The sequence below is a fragment of the Hypomesus transpacificus genome, chromosome 1, assembly GCF_021917145.1.
Source record: "Hypomesus transpacificus isolate Combined female chromosome 1, fHypTra1, whole genome shotgun sequence".
Lineage (NCBI taxonomy): Eukaryota > Metazoa > Chordata > Actinopteri > Osmeriformes > Osmeridae > Hypomesus > Hypomesus transpacificus.
The window spans coordinates 5,870,206-5,887,882 of NC_061060.1; the positions used below are offsets into that span (position 1 = coordinate 5,870,206).

Consider the following 17,677-nt stretch of genomic DNA (forward strand, 5'->3'; position numbering starts at 1 on the left):
CCATCTTTGTCAGTGTTTTTCCACCTCAATCACTGCTACCCTAGACCACACATTAGTCCTACAGAAATAATGACATTCTATTCAAAGGGCCTATTTATCCACTATACATCACTAATATCATTATTATTCAAGGCGGTTAGAGTGGCAAACGCAGCTGCTACTGTATGGTAATCACCATGTTGTCTGTGTTTTTGGTCATCTACAGTGGTGCTGATAGGGAATCCATTGATGGAGTGAGGTACACAGAAGAGAGAGCACGTTGATGCCTTTCTGTTGTGTATCTCTACACATTGAGGTTGAAAACACAATGGTACCAGGTGTACAACGGGGTGCAGTAATGCCCAAAACTGTCCGTAAGTATAGTATTCTACCTGCGCGCGTTGCCGTCTCAGGAATGTCGAACGAGTGAAAACTTCAAATCGTAGAGTAGGCTAAATGGGTTTAAATATGCCTGAATACAAAACTTCCTACCTAGCAACCAGGACGGCATACGTAGCTATCTCAGGAATTTAAGGTTGGCATAGCAACGGACGCGTCCCTACATCTGAATGGTGTTGTGACATCAGCTAGGACAGTTTTTGGCACCATCAAACTCTTTTGTGTTTAAAAGAGTGTTTTCTATTGAATAACACTCGCAAAATGAAAAATAATTGGTATCTTGTGCAGTTAGTTAATCTGGAAGTAGTGACACCAGCTCCATTCATTTGGATGGAATAATTGAGTAAGTGGCCTGGTACGCTGACGGTACAAAATGGGTCTGTGTGAAAAGGAGTAACTATGCAGGGATTAAGACACCCTAAATTCACGAGGCTGAGATGTAAGTCCACAACGTTGCTCTAATAAGCCATTTTTGCGACGCCTTCTCCGTGGCAAACTCGTGGAATCTGTGCAAACACACCTTGGATTGCATGAAAAAATGGAATACCTGGAACATTCCCCATTTGACAGCTGTGTTAGACAAGAGCGGGAGCAATGGTGGTCACGCCCTGAGCGTTTAGACCCAAGATGGGATGATTGAAGCCTCTGGAGATAGCACAAGTCACTTCTGTTCACTTCAGAACAATGCACACACCTGGTCAGGGAGAAGTCGCTGTGTTAAAGTCATTTTCTCCCGTCCCTCACGACCCTTCCAATTAACAGCCAGCTGCAAATGTAGTTTTTTCACCACTTGCCTTCCAAAATAAGAGTCTGGGATTTGGGTGTGGGTCCAGACCAGTGTGTACCATGTGATCGACCTGGCAGGGGGGGGGGAGGGCAGGGAAGAGTCTGGATGGATATAATTCAAATAAGTAAGTAAGACTTTATTTATATAGCACTTTTCATACAAGAATTGCAGCTCTAAGTGCTTTACATAAAATATGAACTAGCCGCACTCTATCTGCGGTCTCTCGAATCCGTCTTAGATCCGAGCTGCCACTTGCAGTTTCTAATCAATTCAAAGGGAGACAACATTCAACAGGACAGCTGCCGCCCTCGTGGGTAGACTCGTAGTAGACTCGTGTGAACAACTCCTCTGGTGACTCCCTGCTGTTGCTGTGTGTAGGGTGTTGTTATGGCATCTGTGCCTGATGATGTGTGATTGTCTGTTACCCTGGAGGTGGAAGACAGGTGTGTGCGTGTGTGTGCATGTCTGTGCACGCGCAGACAGTGAGAGATGATGCTTGTGTTGGTACTAAGGCAGTATCTTATGGGAAGTCTAGTTCTAACTCAGATTGTGTCTTGTTGTAGCGCTTTGTAGACTGTTTCCTCTGTATGGATCATTAACAAGTGCACTTTCAGCATGGGATGAATAACAGAAGCTTTCAAAGTGTAAGGCCAACGCCTGACACACAGGAGGAACACACACACACATTCTCAAACAGTTTGTTTAAGATGGACACTTATACACTCCCCCTGTTCGTTATATTGATCTGTGCTTACACAAGCATTAGCACTCACTTAGAATGGAAGGCATGTCCACACTCAGACACAGAAGTACAGACTGTGCACACACACACATTAACACACACCATACTGTGCACACACACACACACACACACACATTAAAGCACACTATACTGTGCACACACGCACACATTAACACACTACATACTGTATGGCTAAGCCTATAAATACAGGATTAGGAACATCACCAGTCAAATCTAATGATGAATCATTCATTCAAGATCTTTTTGATCAGCAGAAGTTGAGAACAGATGAGAACCTTGTGCTGTTTCAAGTTTTCATTCTCAGTTTGTACACGGTCCTCAGAAACACACATAAAAGCGTTTTACTTTTGACAAGACCTCTTTATTTCGTGTAGAAAAAAACAAATAGAATTCACACCATTTCAGTTTTATACAGAGTGTGTATTTTAGAGAGAGCTATGTGAAGGAAGATTCTTAGAAAAGAAGGCTCTAAAGATTAAAGACTCCCCATTGCTCCCCCGCTGGTCAACAAATTGGAAATTAGAAATTAAACCAGTGAAGGATAATAAGACTGCAAACCTACAGTCTGCCTGTGTTTCTAAACCCTCCCAAAACCTCTTATTTTTCATTACCTCTCTCTCTCCTGTCGTTTTTTTGCCATTTCTTTATTGTTCAGCTTGGCCAAAACTGTGTGTGTTAGTATGTAGTCACTGCCTTGTTCTGGGTTGTTTGTGGTAAATATGCATGTGTAAGTGTGTGTTGCACAGTGCTGTGGGTGGGTTCATGTCTGAAGGGCACGCCGTGCTCCGTCCCTGCCTGGCCTGCACTGCAGGACCTGAGTCTGCTTCCACAATAACCAGACCTGACCACCACACAGGAGCCCCTGACAGAGGGATAGAGAGCTAGATACATGCTGATACCCCAGCCTGGCACACTGGGTCTAACCACACGAATGTGCCTAGATTCTGCCTTTTTTGGTTACTTTGGGTTGTTTCCTTTTGATTGGATAACTGATTTGTCGTTGATTGTCTTGACATGCTTGTCATTGCCTGATAATGAGGTTGAATGTGAGGCAAAATGGAACAAAAACTTTTTTTTTTGTGTTCCGTAACCTTAAATCAACCTTCACAGATACACTTTGACTCTTATCAAATAAAAACACCCTTGTTCTACACTCTAAACCTTACTGTGTGAATCAGAGAAACATCATATATTCCAAACAAAACACTATTAATGTTAATAAGGATGTGAAAGGGTGTTGACTATGCTTTCCATATCTCTACCTTCTCACTCCCTCCATCCCCCACCTACCTCAGTCTCTGACTTCTCAACCACATGCCCCCTCCCCCAGTCTTCATTTGCTATCCACCTCTCACCAATTCCCCCCCCCCTCCTTCCTTCAAACCCTTTCGATCCTCTGCCCCGTCTCCCTCTCTCTCTTTTCCTCTCCCGTCCCTAGTCCCTGTTTCCTTCCCCTCTGTCTCCCTCCCTCCCTCTCTTTTCTCATTAGGGCCAGGCCCTTGCTGCAGTAAGGGCCTCCTGTCTCTGTCAGAGCGCTTATCAGGGCTGTCAGCTCCCCTGGCAAGAACAAAGTCTTCTCCGCGGCACAAAAGACATTGAGAGGAGAAAATAAAGAAGGGAAAGAAACGGGGGGTGGGGGGAAAGAAAAGTAGGGAGTCTGAGAACACATCATCTATTTTATTTGTCAGTCATGATGTGTCTTCATCCCTGGGTGAATGTCTACCGTCAACCCCCCCCTCCCCCCACCACCTGTGTCTACACTATATGCAGCCCCCTACAGTAGGTAGTGCTGTAGCTAGGCTATCTCTATACACAAGTGGCCCCTCCTTGCTTAGTCTATATGCTGTCCCTAAATCACCTCTCTAAGCCTAGAACTCACCGCAAACCAAGTCACCGTACATGGCATTATCACAAGCACAGAACAGCATGTCTGAAAGATGCAGATATAAGAGAAGATAACAGCTGGAAATAAGAACATACAGTATAACAGAGTAGCTTTTGAGACGTCGCCACGGGAGACCCATAACTTCCCGTCTCTCGTCTTGACTACACGTGTCGTATGTTACATGTGACCTATAGGGCATGTTGCACAGCCTAGCGTCAGTTTGCAAGCTAAGGTACACACATATACGGGGTCTTTCCCAACGCAAACAGCAGAGGCACAGAGGCACACTTTGGAAACCGAGGGCAGGAAACGCCACCTCCACGCTGCCAGACATCCTCTTCAAATGGCGGACAGCTGATGTGGAAGGCGGCCCCGGGGGGGAGCCGGCGGCGGCGGCATCACGTGTAGGCGTAGTCTATGTCGGGGATCCCGCCCTCCCGGTAGCCCCGGTTGGTGCCGTAACCAGGATTGTGACCCGACTGGGAGACCAGGGTGCCGTTGAGGCTGCTGAGGACGGGAACGTGCCCTCCTCCTCCGCCGCCGCTGCTACTGCGGAAGGTCCCGTTGACGTGCGAGGGAAAGATGGTGTGGACGTACGTCACGTCCTCCAGCTTGGCCTGCAGGGGATGATGGGCTGCCATCGGTGTCATCTGGAAGCCCGGGGCCCTGATCTCCAGGATGGAGTTGTCCTTCTTAGTGCCGGACTCCACGTAGTCGTCGTAGTGCTTCCCCACCCCGCGCTGGGCCCGCCCATAAGGGGCGGAGTCCTCCGAGGCGTACGCGACCCGCTGGCTGTACCAGCAGAAGATCCCAAAGATGAGCAGCAAGGAGACCAATGCCGTGGCACCGCCGATGATGCCGGCCAATGGGAGGGCTGTCATCTCAGGGTCCCGGCCTTCCCCTTCGGCGGAAGGCGGAGCATCGCCTGTCTCTATCTGAGCGCAGGAGGGGGGCATGTCCACATCTGAGAGTCCTCGCTGTGTGCCGGCAGGGCCGGCCGTGTGGAGGGGCAGCAGGCATATGAGGTAGTGTGAGCGAGGGGTCAGTTGGGTGAGGAGGTACTGCTGCCTCTCCCCGGGCACCAGGGTCTCTGTGATGGAGCCCAGCGCCGCCGTGTTGCCCAGACGCAGCCAGGAGAGGCGGAAGGAGGGGGGCGGGCGCGGGCACAGCCAGGTCACCAGCACGCTGTCACCCGAAATGGACTTGACCACTAGTTCCAGGGCATGGGCGGCTGTCTGGCCCCCCTCTGCTGGAGGCAGAGGCATCACCAGGCCGGGCCACTTGGCACGGAGGGTGTAGAGGGAGCCCTGGGTGGGGCCCAGGGGGGTCTGGGGGGGGGTGGTGCCACTGGGGAAAGGATTCCCCGCTGGAACGTCGGCCCCGTCAGCCCTACTACGCCCCCCTGCCGCAGATGCTACGTTCACCCCTCCCCCCGACGGCCCCCCCTCGCACTGTTCCATCAGCCCCGACAGGTCCCGGAGCGCCTGGCCCCGCACCGCCTCGGGCCCGTGGCACACCAGCCCACGCACGGTGACTGCGGCCCCGCGGGCGTGCAGCCAGGCGTGGAGCCAGCGCAGGTTGCAGCCGCAGTACCAGGGGTTCCCCCGCACCAGCAGCAGCTCCAGGCCCTCGGCGTCCTTCAGCAGGCCGCGGGGCAGAGACGTCAGGTTGTTCCCCGACAGGTCCAGCCTCTGCAGGCGCCGCATGCCGTCCAGCGAGCCCCGGGGGACGTGGGTCATCCCGTTGTCCTGCAGCTGCAGGCGCAGCAGGTGGGCGGCAGGCAGGTTGAGAGGCGGGGCCTGCAGGGCGTTGCGCACCAGCGAGAGCTCCGAGAGGTTGGAGAGGCGGGAAAAGGTGTCGTCGGCGATGCGCGTGTTGGCCAGCAGGTTGCCGTCCAGGACCAGGCGGCGCAGGGAGGCCAGGCCGCGGAAGGCGTGCGTGGGGATGGTCGTGATCCTGTTGTCGTCCAGCCTTAGCTCCTCCAGCGAGGCCGGGAGGCCGGCGGGGATGCTGGACAGGTGGTTACGGGACAGGAAGAGGAGGCGGAGCCTGGGCGTGCCTGAGAACGCCCTCTCCTGGATACTCACCGTGGAGATGGAGTTGTCGTCCAGGTGCAGACGCTCCAGCAACGGGTACCGTGCCAGCGTCGCCCGCGGCAACGTTCGTATGTTGTTGTCCTGCAGGTGCAGCTCGCGTAGCGAGGGCGGCAGGTGGATCGGAAACTCGTCTAATTGGTTGGCGTAGAGATAAACCACCCGCATGCTAGAGCTGCGTTCCAGGGACGGAGGGAGGCCGCCGTTGGTCAGACGGTTGCTCTGCAGGTAGAGGATGGTGGCCGTCAGAGGGAGAGGCGGGATGGCGCTGAGGCCGCGGTCGTTGCAGTAGATGTATCCCTCGTCGCAGCGGCACACGGACGGGCAGGGGAGCTCCTCCTCCCCGCCTTCCATGGCCACGGCGGCGGCCGCAGCCAGCTCTAGCATCTCGGCCACCAGTGTGAGGCACAGGAGGAGCAGGAAGAGCCAATCACGGAGCTCGGCGAGACTCTCGGCCGCCATGTTTCTGTCACAGAGAGAGAGAGAAAAAGAGAAAGAAGCTTATACTTCGATATCTTACCTCTAAGAGATTGTGAAGTGAGCCATGAAGCTCAGCAACACTCTACATCATTTATATCTAAATGTTGTTGAAGGCTTTTGTTTTCTACAGAATTTAGTGCCTGGTACCCAGGGTTGAGAAGAGATTGAGTTGTCTTTAGCCTAGCTGTCAAGATGATATGGGTCAGATTTTCCAACTGGATGAGAAATGGACAGGGAGAGGGAAAGAGAGAGAGATGATTGAGGGAGTAGGAGAGAGATTAAGAGAATTCAAGACAAATTGGACAGTTGGGAGAGTGAGAGAAAGAGAAGTAATTCACAGAGATTAAGTTCAAAGAGAGACAGAATGTGAAGTACTTTGAGAGCGAGAGTGAGCCCCAATTTATTTTTTACGATTGTTACAATAATAATAATGAACTGGATCTAAACTGCCCTTCCTGTCACCTCCTGAATGAAATCGGCACACTCTTCCCATGTATTAGAATGATTTAAGTATCGACTCAAGCAGAGGTTTGGAAGAGTTCACAGTTTGTGGCAACATCGCGCCAGAGTTAGGGATTTAGATCAACAGCCAACAGACAGACGAGCGCTACAAGCGACCATGTTTTATGCATGCTGCCTCTTGCGCTTGTTATTGTTCTCCCAAAATGTGTATAAATTATTCAACCGCGCGCTCCTGAATTCCCAAGAAATGTTTTAGACTGTTATTTGTATCCCTGTTTTACTTTTTTTTTCTTCCATCGTTTAAGCGCTACACGCTTTGGCATTGAATTGCTCATCTCGTCTCATGGGTTTTTGACAGAAAACATAAAAAAAAAATATATATATATATATTTGTTAAATTATTCTGTCTTTTACAATGCTGATTCTCTGTTGATAAATGCCCGCTATTACACAATGTTATTTATCATCAGATTGCTGTCTATACAGTGTGTATTGTTTACCAGTGTACTATATATCCTATGTGGTGTTTTTTTACTTTGCCTCAGGATTCCAATTTGTGTCCCCCTGAAAGGCTTGACGTGATTTGACAGTTCATTTGACAAACAAAACCTCAAAAGGCAATTTTTTTTTCGAAGTGTCTATGTGTGTGTGTGTGGGGGGGGGGGTGGGGGCGGGCGTAAGGGTATGTTGTGTGTGTGTGGCCGGCACACACACACGCCCACCCCCTTCCACACACACTTAAACGTGCATGCGTTAGCGCTCGTGCGTGTGCCTGTGTTTTCCAGGCTTAATACTTTATGCAAAACTGCCCCTTGGCTCCAGTCAAAATTCATGCAAAGCAAACGAGAGACGACAACAGTGGGTAAAGAGGGAGGAAGGGATTGAGGGGGATGGAGAGAGACAGATGGATGAGAGGACAGTCAGTCAGGGAGAGATAAGACTAGTCCCTGGCAGCATTTGTATGTGAGCGAACAGCCAACAATGACTGAAATTGGTCCTAAGCAGCATAGAATAAGTGTTGATGGTGTCGGGCTGGGTCTTAACATGAAAAATAGTATCTCCGTGTCCACTGCACATTGTTGTGTTGTAGCAGATTTGTCTGGATAAGTGTAATAGCTGGTATGTGTGGCTGGATAAGTGTAATAGCTGGTATGTATGTTTGGATAAGTGTAATAGCTGGTATGTGTGGCTGGATAAGTGTCAAAGCTGGTATGTGCGGCTGGATGAGTGTAATAGCTGGTATGTGCGGCTGGATGAGTGTAATAGCTGCTATGTATGTTCGGATAAGTGTAATAGCTGGTATGTGTGGCTGGATGAGTGTAATAGCTGGTATGTGTGACTGAATGAGTGTAATAGCTGGTATGTGTGGCTGGATAAGTGTAATAGCTGGTATGTGTGGCTGGATAAGTGTAATAGCTGAATGAGTGTAATAGCTGGTATGTGTGGCTGGTGGTGCCACCATGGCTCTGGTGCTGGATGGGCTTCACACGCCGGGTTATTTTTAGAACCAAGCAGACGTTTCGATGCATTGCCAGTGCAACAGTGAGAAGGAGAGATGGTGATTGTGTGTGTGTGTATGGGGGAGAGAGATGGTGATTGTGTGTGTGTGTGTGTGTGTGTGTGGGAGAGAGAATGAGTGAGAAACACATGAGGGAGATTGTCAAGGTGGAAGATAAAAAACATATTGGAAAGCATCCTCTATGAATATCAACGAGAGTGCCTCCTCTTTTCTGCTCCCTTTCATAATGATCCCTTTGGCAGAGACTCGAGGCACACCGTGTGTGTGTGTGTATGTGTGTGCGTGTGCGTGTGTGTGTGTGTGCGCGTGTGTGTGTGTGCACGTGCGTGTGCGTGCATATCCTCTTGTCCACATTTCCGCAAGAGGATTTTGAAATTCTTTGCTTTGACTTTTTCCTCAAGTGCCCTCTGTCTCTCTCCTATCCATATTTCTCTCCACTCCTCCTCACTCCCGAATGTGTTTATATAACTGGCCGCAGTGTCATTTCTGCCATACCCCCTCTTCTCTCATCCCATATTTTTTGTTCTGTTGTTCATCCTTTTGTTTATTCTCTCCATCACTCCATCCCTCACTCCATCCTTCTGCAAAGAGATTGGATCAATCAGACTCCAGCCTCTCCCCTCCTCTCATTCCTCGCTCCGCCCCTCCCTACCAACTTCGCACCTGTTTCTCTTTCATTTGAATTTCCTTCCTGGTTCCCTGCTCTCTTACTTTCCCTCTCTCTGTCTCATACTTGGATTTACTCCTTAATTTACTCCTCACTTTTTTTCTTCCCTGAACCTTAGACTGCATTTTTTGTATTGTTTTATTATCTTTCTGCATTTTCAGAGTCTCGCTAAACCGGCAGCTTTTTTAGTGAAACATGAATACAGTAAAGTGGGATGGTACTTTGTGAGGGGCTGAGAAATGATTAGAGCTTGACAATCTGACGCGTCAGGACCCCTGTGAGTGTGTGGGTGTTAGGAGGATCGCTTACCCGCTCAGTAAATCGTCTCTCTCTTCACGTCTTCCTCTTCGATTAGTTTATTCCGTTAGTTTACAACGCTGTGTAAGTGTGTGTTTGTGGAAGGCTGTATTTGAGCACTGGTAGTTCCAGTTCACTTGTGTAGTTTAGAAGTTCAGGCGTCTCCCTCTGGACCAGCGTATTTCCCGCAGCATTGTTGAGCTCAGAAGACGGAGATGATGATGGTGATGATGATGGTGGTGTTGAGAGCTTAGTCTCCAGGGGCCAGACGACTCATGGGCCAGCATGACTCCCCCTCCTAAGGCCTTCCCCTCATCAGCACCATCTGTCTGGTCTGGAGCCTGTCAGCAGGGGCCAGATCGGGGGTCTGGACCAGATATGGGCCTGGGTCCCTAACAGGGGCTGGATGTTAGGCTGGGTTCGGGCTGAGCTTTTGTGGGGCTCAGTGTGCAGTCCCAAGTTTGATAGCACGCAGATCACCCTGTGTCTTAGTTCTTTGGCTTGCCAATGGCCGGCGCGTCGTTTTCTTCACTGGTACTTAGTAAGTCTGAAGCCTGGCTGGTTGGAAACAGCAACCCCCTGTGAAGGGAATAGAGACGGCAGTTAGCAAGACATGACAAACTTAGAATACAGGGAGGTTATGCTAGTTCTTTATGAAAATACAACACTATTATATAGTACCCAGATTCACCATTTTCCTTGCGAAGAGCAATGCCTCATCCAAAGCAACTGAAGCAGGCTGGCACCTCATTCATTTGCTTAAACACAAACAAAGCCATGCTCTTTGCATCTTGCGACAAGAATACACCCACACGTGCACATACGCGTAGTGCTACATATACACCAACTGAGGTAACCTTGGTGACTTAGACTTTTGCGTGTGTGTTTGTGGCAAGAAATATAAAGCAATATTTAAAAGTGTGTATTTGTGAGTGTGTTAATTAGGGAATGTGGGTAGTTTTTAGGTTTTCATTTTTTGCATTATTTGTTAGGTTTATACCCATTCAATGTGGTCTAGTCAACTGGTTTATCTGGCTAGTACGAGACTTGAGGGGAATAGAAATGTAGTAGAAAATACGGGTATTGTAGTTGTATTGGGCAGCCAGATTAGCCATAGCACTGCTGGACAATAAGAATGTACTCCTGGAACTGGCACAACCCCTGAAGCCTCCTAATTTCATCCCTAGTCCCTAGCGTCTAAACTTCTAGCCTTTAGTGTTTATTTAGTGTAAAAGGTATTAGAGGTTTTTGTAATGGCTCCAGCATGCTCTGTGATAGGCCCAGAGGAAAATTGAACCGGTGCTAAACTGCAGTGAGTGTATTCCAGTCAGACTTGGTCAAGTGCTTGAGAGAGTACAGAAATGGAGGGCTACACATCTGTTCTGGCTCTAATGTTGCTCAGTGCTTCACACATGCGCACACACACACACACACACCATTCCCCTTTGTTAACAACACCAATACAGATAAGCAAAGACTTTTGAATATTAATATACAAGTATCCCAGTGGGACTCTGGACTACGACTATGGCAGCGTTCTCTATTGTTCCCCCTGCCCGAGCCGCGGGTTTACAGGGCCGCACCGAAACAATAGTTCAGGACGGGGGGGGGGGGGGGGGGGTTCTGAGTAACTTCACATGCGGTGGAGACGAGACGCCAGAGAGCCCTTCTACACTATTACCTCCACAGTGGAACCCACTACAGAGTCAATAACGCTTACCTGCCGCTACAGTCAGGGGAAATGAATGCTCATTAAAAAACGGAATGCACGCTTGTGGATGTGTGTGTGTGTGCATGTGTGTGGTGTCGGTGGTGGGGGGAGAGCTGTATATGCTTACGCGTTATACTGAACGCAAATGTTTGCCTTTGCCCTTCAGCGCAAGTGTGAATTTCACAGCATGTTTTGTGCAGGCGCTTGTGTGTGTCTCAGACTGTTTAACCACCCAACACACGTAACCTCCCTGGTTTCTCCCTCCCTGTTTCTCATTTACCCAGAGCGCTTGGGAGAGAAGGAGAGAGGGTGATAGGGGAGAGGAGAGAGAGACAGATAGACTGAGAGAGAGAGGCTGAGGGAGGGTGAGGCGGAGGGAGGAGGCAGATTTATGAACCCATTGGAATGTAATTTGGAGGCAGAAATTACTGTCAGCCTGAGCAAGGTTTAAACTCACTGAAGCCTGAATCCACATCCACTGACAGTGTGACTGAGGGTGTGTGTGTGTGTGTACAGTCTTGCAGCCATGTTTTATAGGGCTAGTTGGTGCCCTATAGTATATGATGGGGTGTATAATACCATAGAACATGGTTTGTTATGCATATTGAGTTCTATCAGTGCGTGTGCGTGTGAGCGCATGCGTAGTATTTGTACTTTATTTTATGCCTGACCATCACTACTACACATCCAGACATAATCCTACATTTAACAGCTCTTGTACTGTATAGGATTACACACACTCACACACTCACACTCACACACTCACACACACACTCACTCACTCACACACACACACCACACACACACACACACACACACAGGCACAGGCACAACATATATTCTAGTCAGGCTTCCGAGGCCATGACACCAGCAGAATCTGCCAAGGGTGTCCGCTTCGAGAGCAGAAAGAGAACGAAAGAGGGAGGGTGAAAGGGAAGAAGAAAGAGAGAAAGAGAGAGAGAGAGAAAGAGAGGGGGGGGAGATGGAGAGCAAAAGAGAGAGAGAAAATAAGGAAAGGAAAAGAGAATGAGGGGGTGAAAGAGAGCAAGGGATGTGACTAGCTTTCTAACACAGTGACACACAGCCTCCATTTAGTGTGTATGGCGAGGGGGAGAGAGCGACCCGTAGACAGAAGGATGGAGGAGCCAGGGAGGCTGCATGGACAGGCAGCAGCAGAACAGGAAAGGCACCATACTGGCTTTTCTTATTTTCACCTATTCACCCTCTGAACCTGCCTTTTTCTCTTTCCCTCTGTTTACTCTCCCAAGCGCGTCTACATACAGAGACACACACAAACACACACACACACACAGCCCTCATACGGTATTAATACAGCCTATCTGTTTGCCCACCGCTGTGTTGAACAGTGTGTGATCCGCTTAAACAGCAACTCCTTAACGCGGCGATAATGATGTCACTGCGTGCTGCGTGACAACAAAACCCCTCTCACTTCACTCGCTCTCCAAAGCAATTCACACCTGGAGAGAAACTCTCTTGCAAGGACTCTCTCTCCCACACACACTTTATACACACACTCTCTTTGCCTGTCTCCCCCTCCCCTCCGTTTTCCCCCCCCAAGGTCCTCTTTCATATGTAATCAAAACAGGCCAGGAGGCATTTCTTCAGCCTTGATACATTCTTGAATGCCCCAGGGTATTGTAGTTTTACCAAGCACAACACAGCAAATACCTTGCAAGCTGCAGGCCAAATAGTAAATTTTGGAAAATATTTAACAATTTGAATCAAATAGCTATAATATTCCTCCCATATAATTTAAAAGATATACATTCCTGCCGTCGGCTTCGTGCCAGACATACTTAAACCTGCAGGCACAGTCACCCGACATGGCATCATTTACCAAGTACGTCAAATTGACGTTTTCTGAAGAGTCCATACGGGCTTTGTAATTGCCTGTGTGAAATCGGAGCGCTTGGTGAAGGGAATGGTGGAAGCACAGTGACACGTCAGGAAATGACTCCTCTGTTTTAAGTTAGTTCTCATCTCACTCTCTTCTTCTACCGTTTTGGATCCTCTCATCCACCCTTCCTTAGCCTCTACTCCTTCATTCATGGACTTCCTTATGTGTCAGCACTCTCCGACCCAAGAGGACGAGAGAGAAAAAGGGGAAAGAGTGACAAATAGAGAGGGGGGGGGGGGGGGGGGAGAGTGACGGAGAGAGATAACAAGAGGGAGGGGGGAGGAAGAGATCTAGATGGAACTCCTCAATAGGCAGTCCTGAAAACTGCCATGGGAGGGAGGAGGAGGAAGGGGGGGGTGAGGGACATGGAGTAAAGTGGGAGACGTAGATAAAGGCAGACAGAGACGAGGTCAGTTTACCCTGGAGGTTTTCATCCCTACAGAGTGAAATGGATGAAAAGAGTGAATGGAGAAAATAAATGAACCACAGAAAAAAAGCACGGGCTGGATTTCAGCGCTCTTTCCTCGTTTCCTTCCTATCTTTTCCCGCTCCTACCTTCCTTTTCCTCCTTGCCTCTTTACACGCATTCAAGAGAAAGTCCCACTTTTGGAGAAAGAGGTGAGGAATGGAGGGGAGATGTGAGGGAGCCTTTTAGAGGAGAGATGGGACTGGAGCGTCTGGAAGATGTTATACTGTATCTGTCAGAGGCAGACAAGAAGACTCAAAATGCACCTCCATTTTTTCCCTCTTCGACGACACATGAAAGGCTTTTAAAATATGCACACAAATGGATTTAAAACACAAACTGTCTCTCTCTCAGGCAATCAAACACATTCACACTCTTCCTGAACACACATGCATGCACACACACTCAGTGTAAATGTGTTTTGCATAAACCTTGTGGGTACGATGAGAGCTTGAGGTTCCTTTTAAACGAACAAGTAATAATTATCCTAGACGCTTTCTCACTCTTGGGCACACGCATACACTGTATGCACAAAGTACACACATTGTTGAAAACACACCCATACTTTCCCTGGCTCCCACCTAGCATCTTGACAGTGTGCTGTATAAATGCAGCCCATTAAATCTGATGCAGTGTTTTTGCAGCTGAAATAATTTACATCCTCCTTACCTCTTTCTCTGTATTTCACTCTGTCTCTGTCTCCCCCCACCCCCACCTCTGTATCTCTGAATGATGCAGGAACCAGGGAGTAAACAGGCAATTTAAGTGCTGGACACCTCACTGCTCACACACATGCAAACACACACACAGACTGACATTCACTGTCACACACTCACTACACACATTGAAGTTGACACACACGTTAAAGCACATTGGTACTTTGACACACACACGCACACATCCCATTCCCTCCTACTGAACGAGTCATACTTTCCACTCCTACAGAGACATGGCCTACACATAGAAAGAGCGAAGGAAAGGAAGAGAAGGAAAGCAATATAGAGATGGAGAGAGAGAGAGAGAGAGAGAGAGAGAGAGAGAGAGAGAGAGAGAGGAGAGAGAGAGAGAGAGAGAGAGAGAGAGAGAGAGAGAGAGAGAGAGAGAGAGAGAGAGAGAGAGAGAGAGAGAGAGAGAGAGAGAGAGAGAGAGAGAGAGAGAGAGAGAGAGAGAGAGAGAGAGAGAGAGAGAGAGAGAGAGAGAGAGAGAGAGAGAGATACTGTTGTGTGTGTGGGTGTTGGATGCAAAACCCTTTACATTTGTGTAATGCATATCTGTTAATATTTTTGATCTATAATCTAAAAATATTTCCAGGGGGTGCTCTGTTCCATAGTAACCACCCACTTGTGTAAGAAAACATTGTTTTAAGTGTTGTCTGTTCTCTCAAAATGTTATATTAATAACAAAACATGTTATCAGTTTAAATCATGAGGGAGGTGTATTGCATTCATCGCATTTCATCTCTTGATAAGTGAATTTGAATAGAAAAGGAGTTGTGGGGAAAGCATTCATGACTTAATGTAAAATGTAGCTGTTGAACTATATTCATTTTAGTATGTGGCATTTTTTCTCTCTACCATGATGCAATTTTTGCCTAGTCTTGCCCTGATCTCTCGTCCTTGCTCTTTGTCTCTCTTCCCTCCTTGTCTAATCGGGTGTTCTGTAATGTTTAGGCCTTGAGAATCCTGTTTTAATCTGACGTTTCAATATGGCCCAGTTTGCGCCACGGTAATCCTGACTGTGTGTTTGAGTTGTGTGTGCTTGAGTGTTTGAGACAGAGAGAGCGTGTGTAATGAAAGGCCTTTCCATGTCATGTTGAGCACTGTTGCACTTCTGTTGGTATTGTATTGTGTATCTGCAGTGTGGTGTGTTTTGATGGTGCAATATTTTGTTGGTTTGACTGTTGTGATATTATTGAGTGTGTGCGTGTTTGGAGCGCAGTGTCCTGGGGGTTAGGGTATTCCCACCAGTGGGAGGTCAGGTCCTCCAGAGCATCCAGAGGAGATGAGAGGAGGGACACAAAAAAAGACAACATTTAAGGCGTATCTCATGTTCCTGTTTTTCCCTGTCACTGTCGCCAAGCCTTTGAATTATCTCTCTGTCTTTTTGTTTCGGTCCAAACGTTATATTCCTGTTTTCCCTCCATTCTCTATCCTTCCATCCCCGAATATTGTCTCTATCTCTATTGAAGGCAACAAGCTACTTATCATTCATAAATACACACGACGAATCAATACTATCATGCAGGCTCATAGAGATTTTAAACGAGTTGACTCGTATGTATTTGTTCACTAATGAACCTGTTGTGTACAGATGTGGACTATACCAATTTAAACTGTAGAATAAGCAACTTAATTTCGATTGCACATTCAAGCCTAGAAACATATCGGACACAATAGAATTGTGAAATGTATCCCTACCTTAATTGTCTGTGTTCTGGCTCTAGTTTGATAGCAGCTGCCCGGCAAGCCTCACTAGACGATCCGCTTCAGATTACCATCTTCATTTATTCAGAGGATAAAAGCCTCCAAATGCCCTATCGCTGAAAACCTCCGCGGGAGTGTAGTTCCGAATAGGCTAAATCTACCTCCCTGTAGATGAGCGTGCGTTTGTGCGTATGTCTCTGTGCGCGTGTGAAAGACCGAGTCACTAACCTGTTAAAATAAAACGCCGTGGTCCGTTTTTCCTATCGCTCCCTACGTCGCTGTGTCTCCGAGGCCGTGTCAGTGATGTTAAACTGCCTCACAGCCCCCGTGAACTTGCTTTTGAGCGTAAGTTAAATGGATTGTCAGTCCATGCGAGCTGGGTGGGAAAACGGGCATTGTACGCGTACCTCAATGTAGACTAACAGTTGGCGTCTATACCAACTAACCTATGTCTCCACCGCATCGATTTGTACCGCGAATGTGTCTTTATTTTTAATCCATTTCGTAGAGGGCGTCCAGCGGACCAGGTGTTTGCTTTAGCCGTGATTCACGCATCGATTCTGTTCGTGCGTGCCTTTGTGTAGACAGGGCGCGCGGGGACAGCTACACCAGCACGCAAAGCTCAAAAGCTCCCTTACATAGTTCAGAAGGTCGATATGTTCAACCAATGACGAAATACCATATATAATTTGATTGACAGCCATACGAAGCTCGCGGAAGTCCGTTTTTACGCACACAAATTAACTGTCTGGGCTGTGCGTAATTCCGATTGTGGTCTCGACCGAAAGGTAGATTACAGTGAACTTGGGACAAGTAGGCTACTGTAGTTTAAATCCGGTATGTGAGTCTTCGACATAGCTGGCTGTAACGCTAAACCCACATGTTGCTATTATCTAATCTATCATTTGTAAATAATGGATTTGTGTATTACCGTTCTAATGTCAGGAGGCAACTCAATTATATCAAATTCATATTATTACAAATATAAAGAAGATAAACGAGGCCAAGCCTAATGCCACAATAACAATGTAAAGGTGGATGATAGCAGGCAGCTGGGACAGGGGAGGGAGAGGGGGAAGAGGGGAAGAATACACAAACAGGTTGCATTGGGGCACTGGGATTAAGGGGGAGAGGAGTGCAGAGAAAGACAAATAAGGGCGAAGGGGGAGAGTAGGAAGGGAGGAGGAGATAGAGAGGTGGTTGATATATTGCAGGCTGAATTTGTACAACCTTAATAATCATAATCATCATTATCATTTCCTACTAATGCATGACTCTGATGGCTATTAAGGTCTCCACACGAGGGAAGCGGCTGTATTTACAGTTTGTCCTTACACACTCCTCCACTGCAACGGCAAACATCTATCCATCCACTCTTCCCTCAATTCCATCCATTCACCTGTCCATTCATCACCCAGGCCCAAAGACCCAATCTGTTCTCATGTTCTCTTTTGTTCTCTCACTATTTCTTTCTCTCGCTCTCTCCTACTGTCTCTCCCCCCAGGTAGGTCTCATTACTTACCTCTTCAGGAGAAAGATAAAGTACCCTCCATCTCTTGAATTTTATGTTCCCACAAATGTTGTGCTCCTTGTGCCTTCTCCACTCTTGTCTCTCTTTCACTCTCAGTCTTTCACTCTCTCTCGTGCCCTCCCTCCCTCTCTTGCACCCCAGCCCTTTACCCCCCACCCACCCCTCCTCCCTCAGTCACTTGGCTCCCAACTCTCCCTCCAGGCTCTCACCTTCCCGCCCTTTCTTGCCCTCTTCTCCTTTCCCTCACTCCTGTTTTTCAGTAGTTTCAGCTACATTGTCATCACTTTCCAGCAATTG

At 48.1% G+C, this 17,677-nt stretch overlaps 2 protein-coding genes across 7 annotated transcripts in view; one reads left to right on the plus strand and one right to left on the minus strand.

Annotated features, from left to right (window-relative positions):
• macrod1 (mono-ADP ribosylhydrolase 1) overlaps positions 1-17,677 on the plus strand; it is a 42,434-nt gene that overhangs the window by 6,175 nt on the left and 18,582 nt on the right. The gene's annotated exons all lie outside the window — the stretch shown is intronic.
• flrt1b (fibronectin leucine rich transmembrane protein 1b) lies at positions 1,358-17,503 on the minus strand. Of its 5 annotated transcripts, none has more exons than XM_047044732.1 (3): positions 17,372-17,503; positions 9,344-9,910; positions 1,358-6,372 (listed from the first exon to the last, which is right to left on the minus strand). In XM_047044732.1, the coding sequence occupies exon 3, from the start codon at positions 6,366-6,368 to the stop codon at positions 4,212-4,214; it is 2,157 nt and encodes a 718-aa protein (XP_046900688.1). In that variant the 5' UTR covers positions 6,369-6,372; positions 9,344-9,910; positions 17,372-17,503; the 3' UTR covers positions 1,358-4,211. The 5 variants fall into 5 exon arrangements, with proteins under 5 accessions (XP_046900688.1, XP_046900532.1, XP_046900458.1 ...); XM_047044576.1 differs by having other exon boundaries at positions 16,078-17,503; XM_047044502.1 differs by having other exon boundaries at positions 15,844-17,503.

What these genes read in the sequence shown, in the direction of transcription:
- flrt1b (XM_047044732.1), bottom strand. Translation starts at nt 6,368, where the DNA reads ATGGCGGCCGAGAGTCTCGCCGAGCTCCGTGATTGGCTCTTCCTGCTC.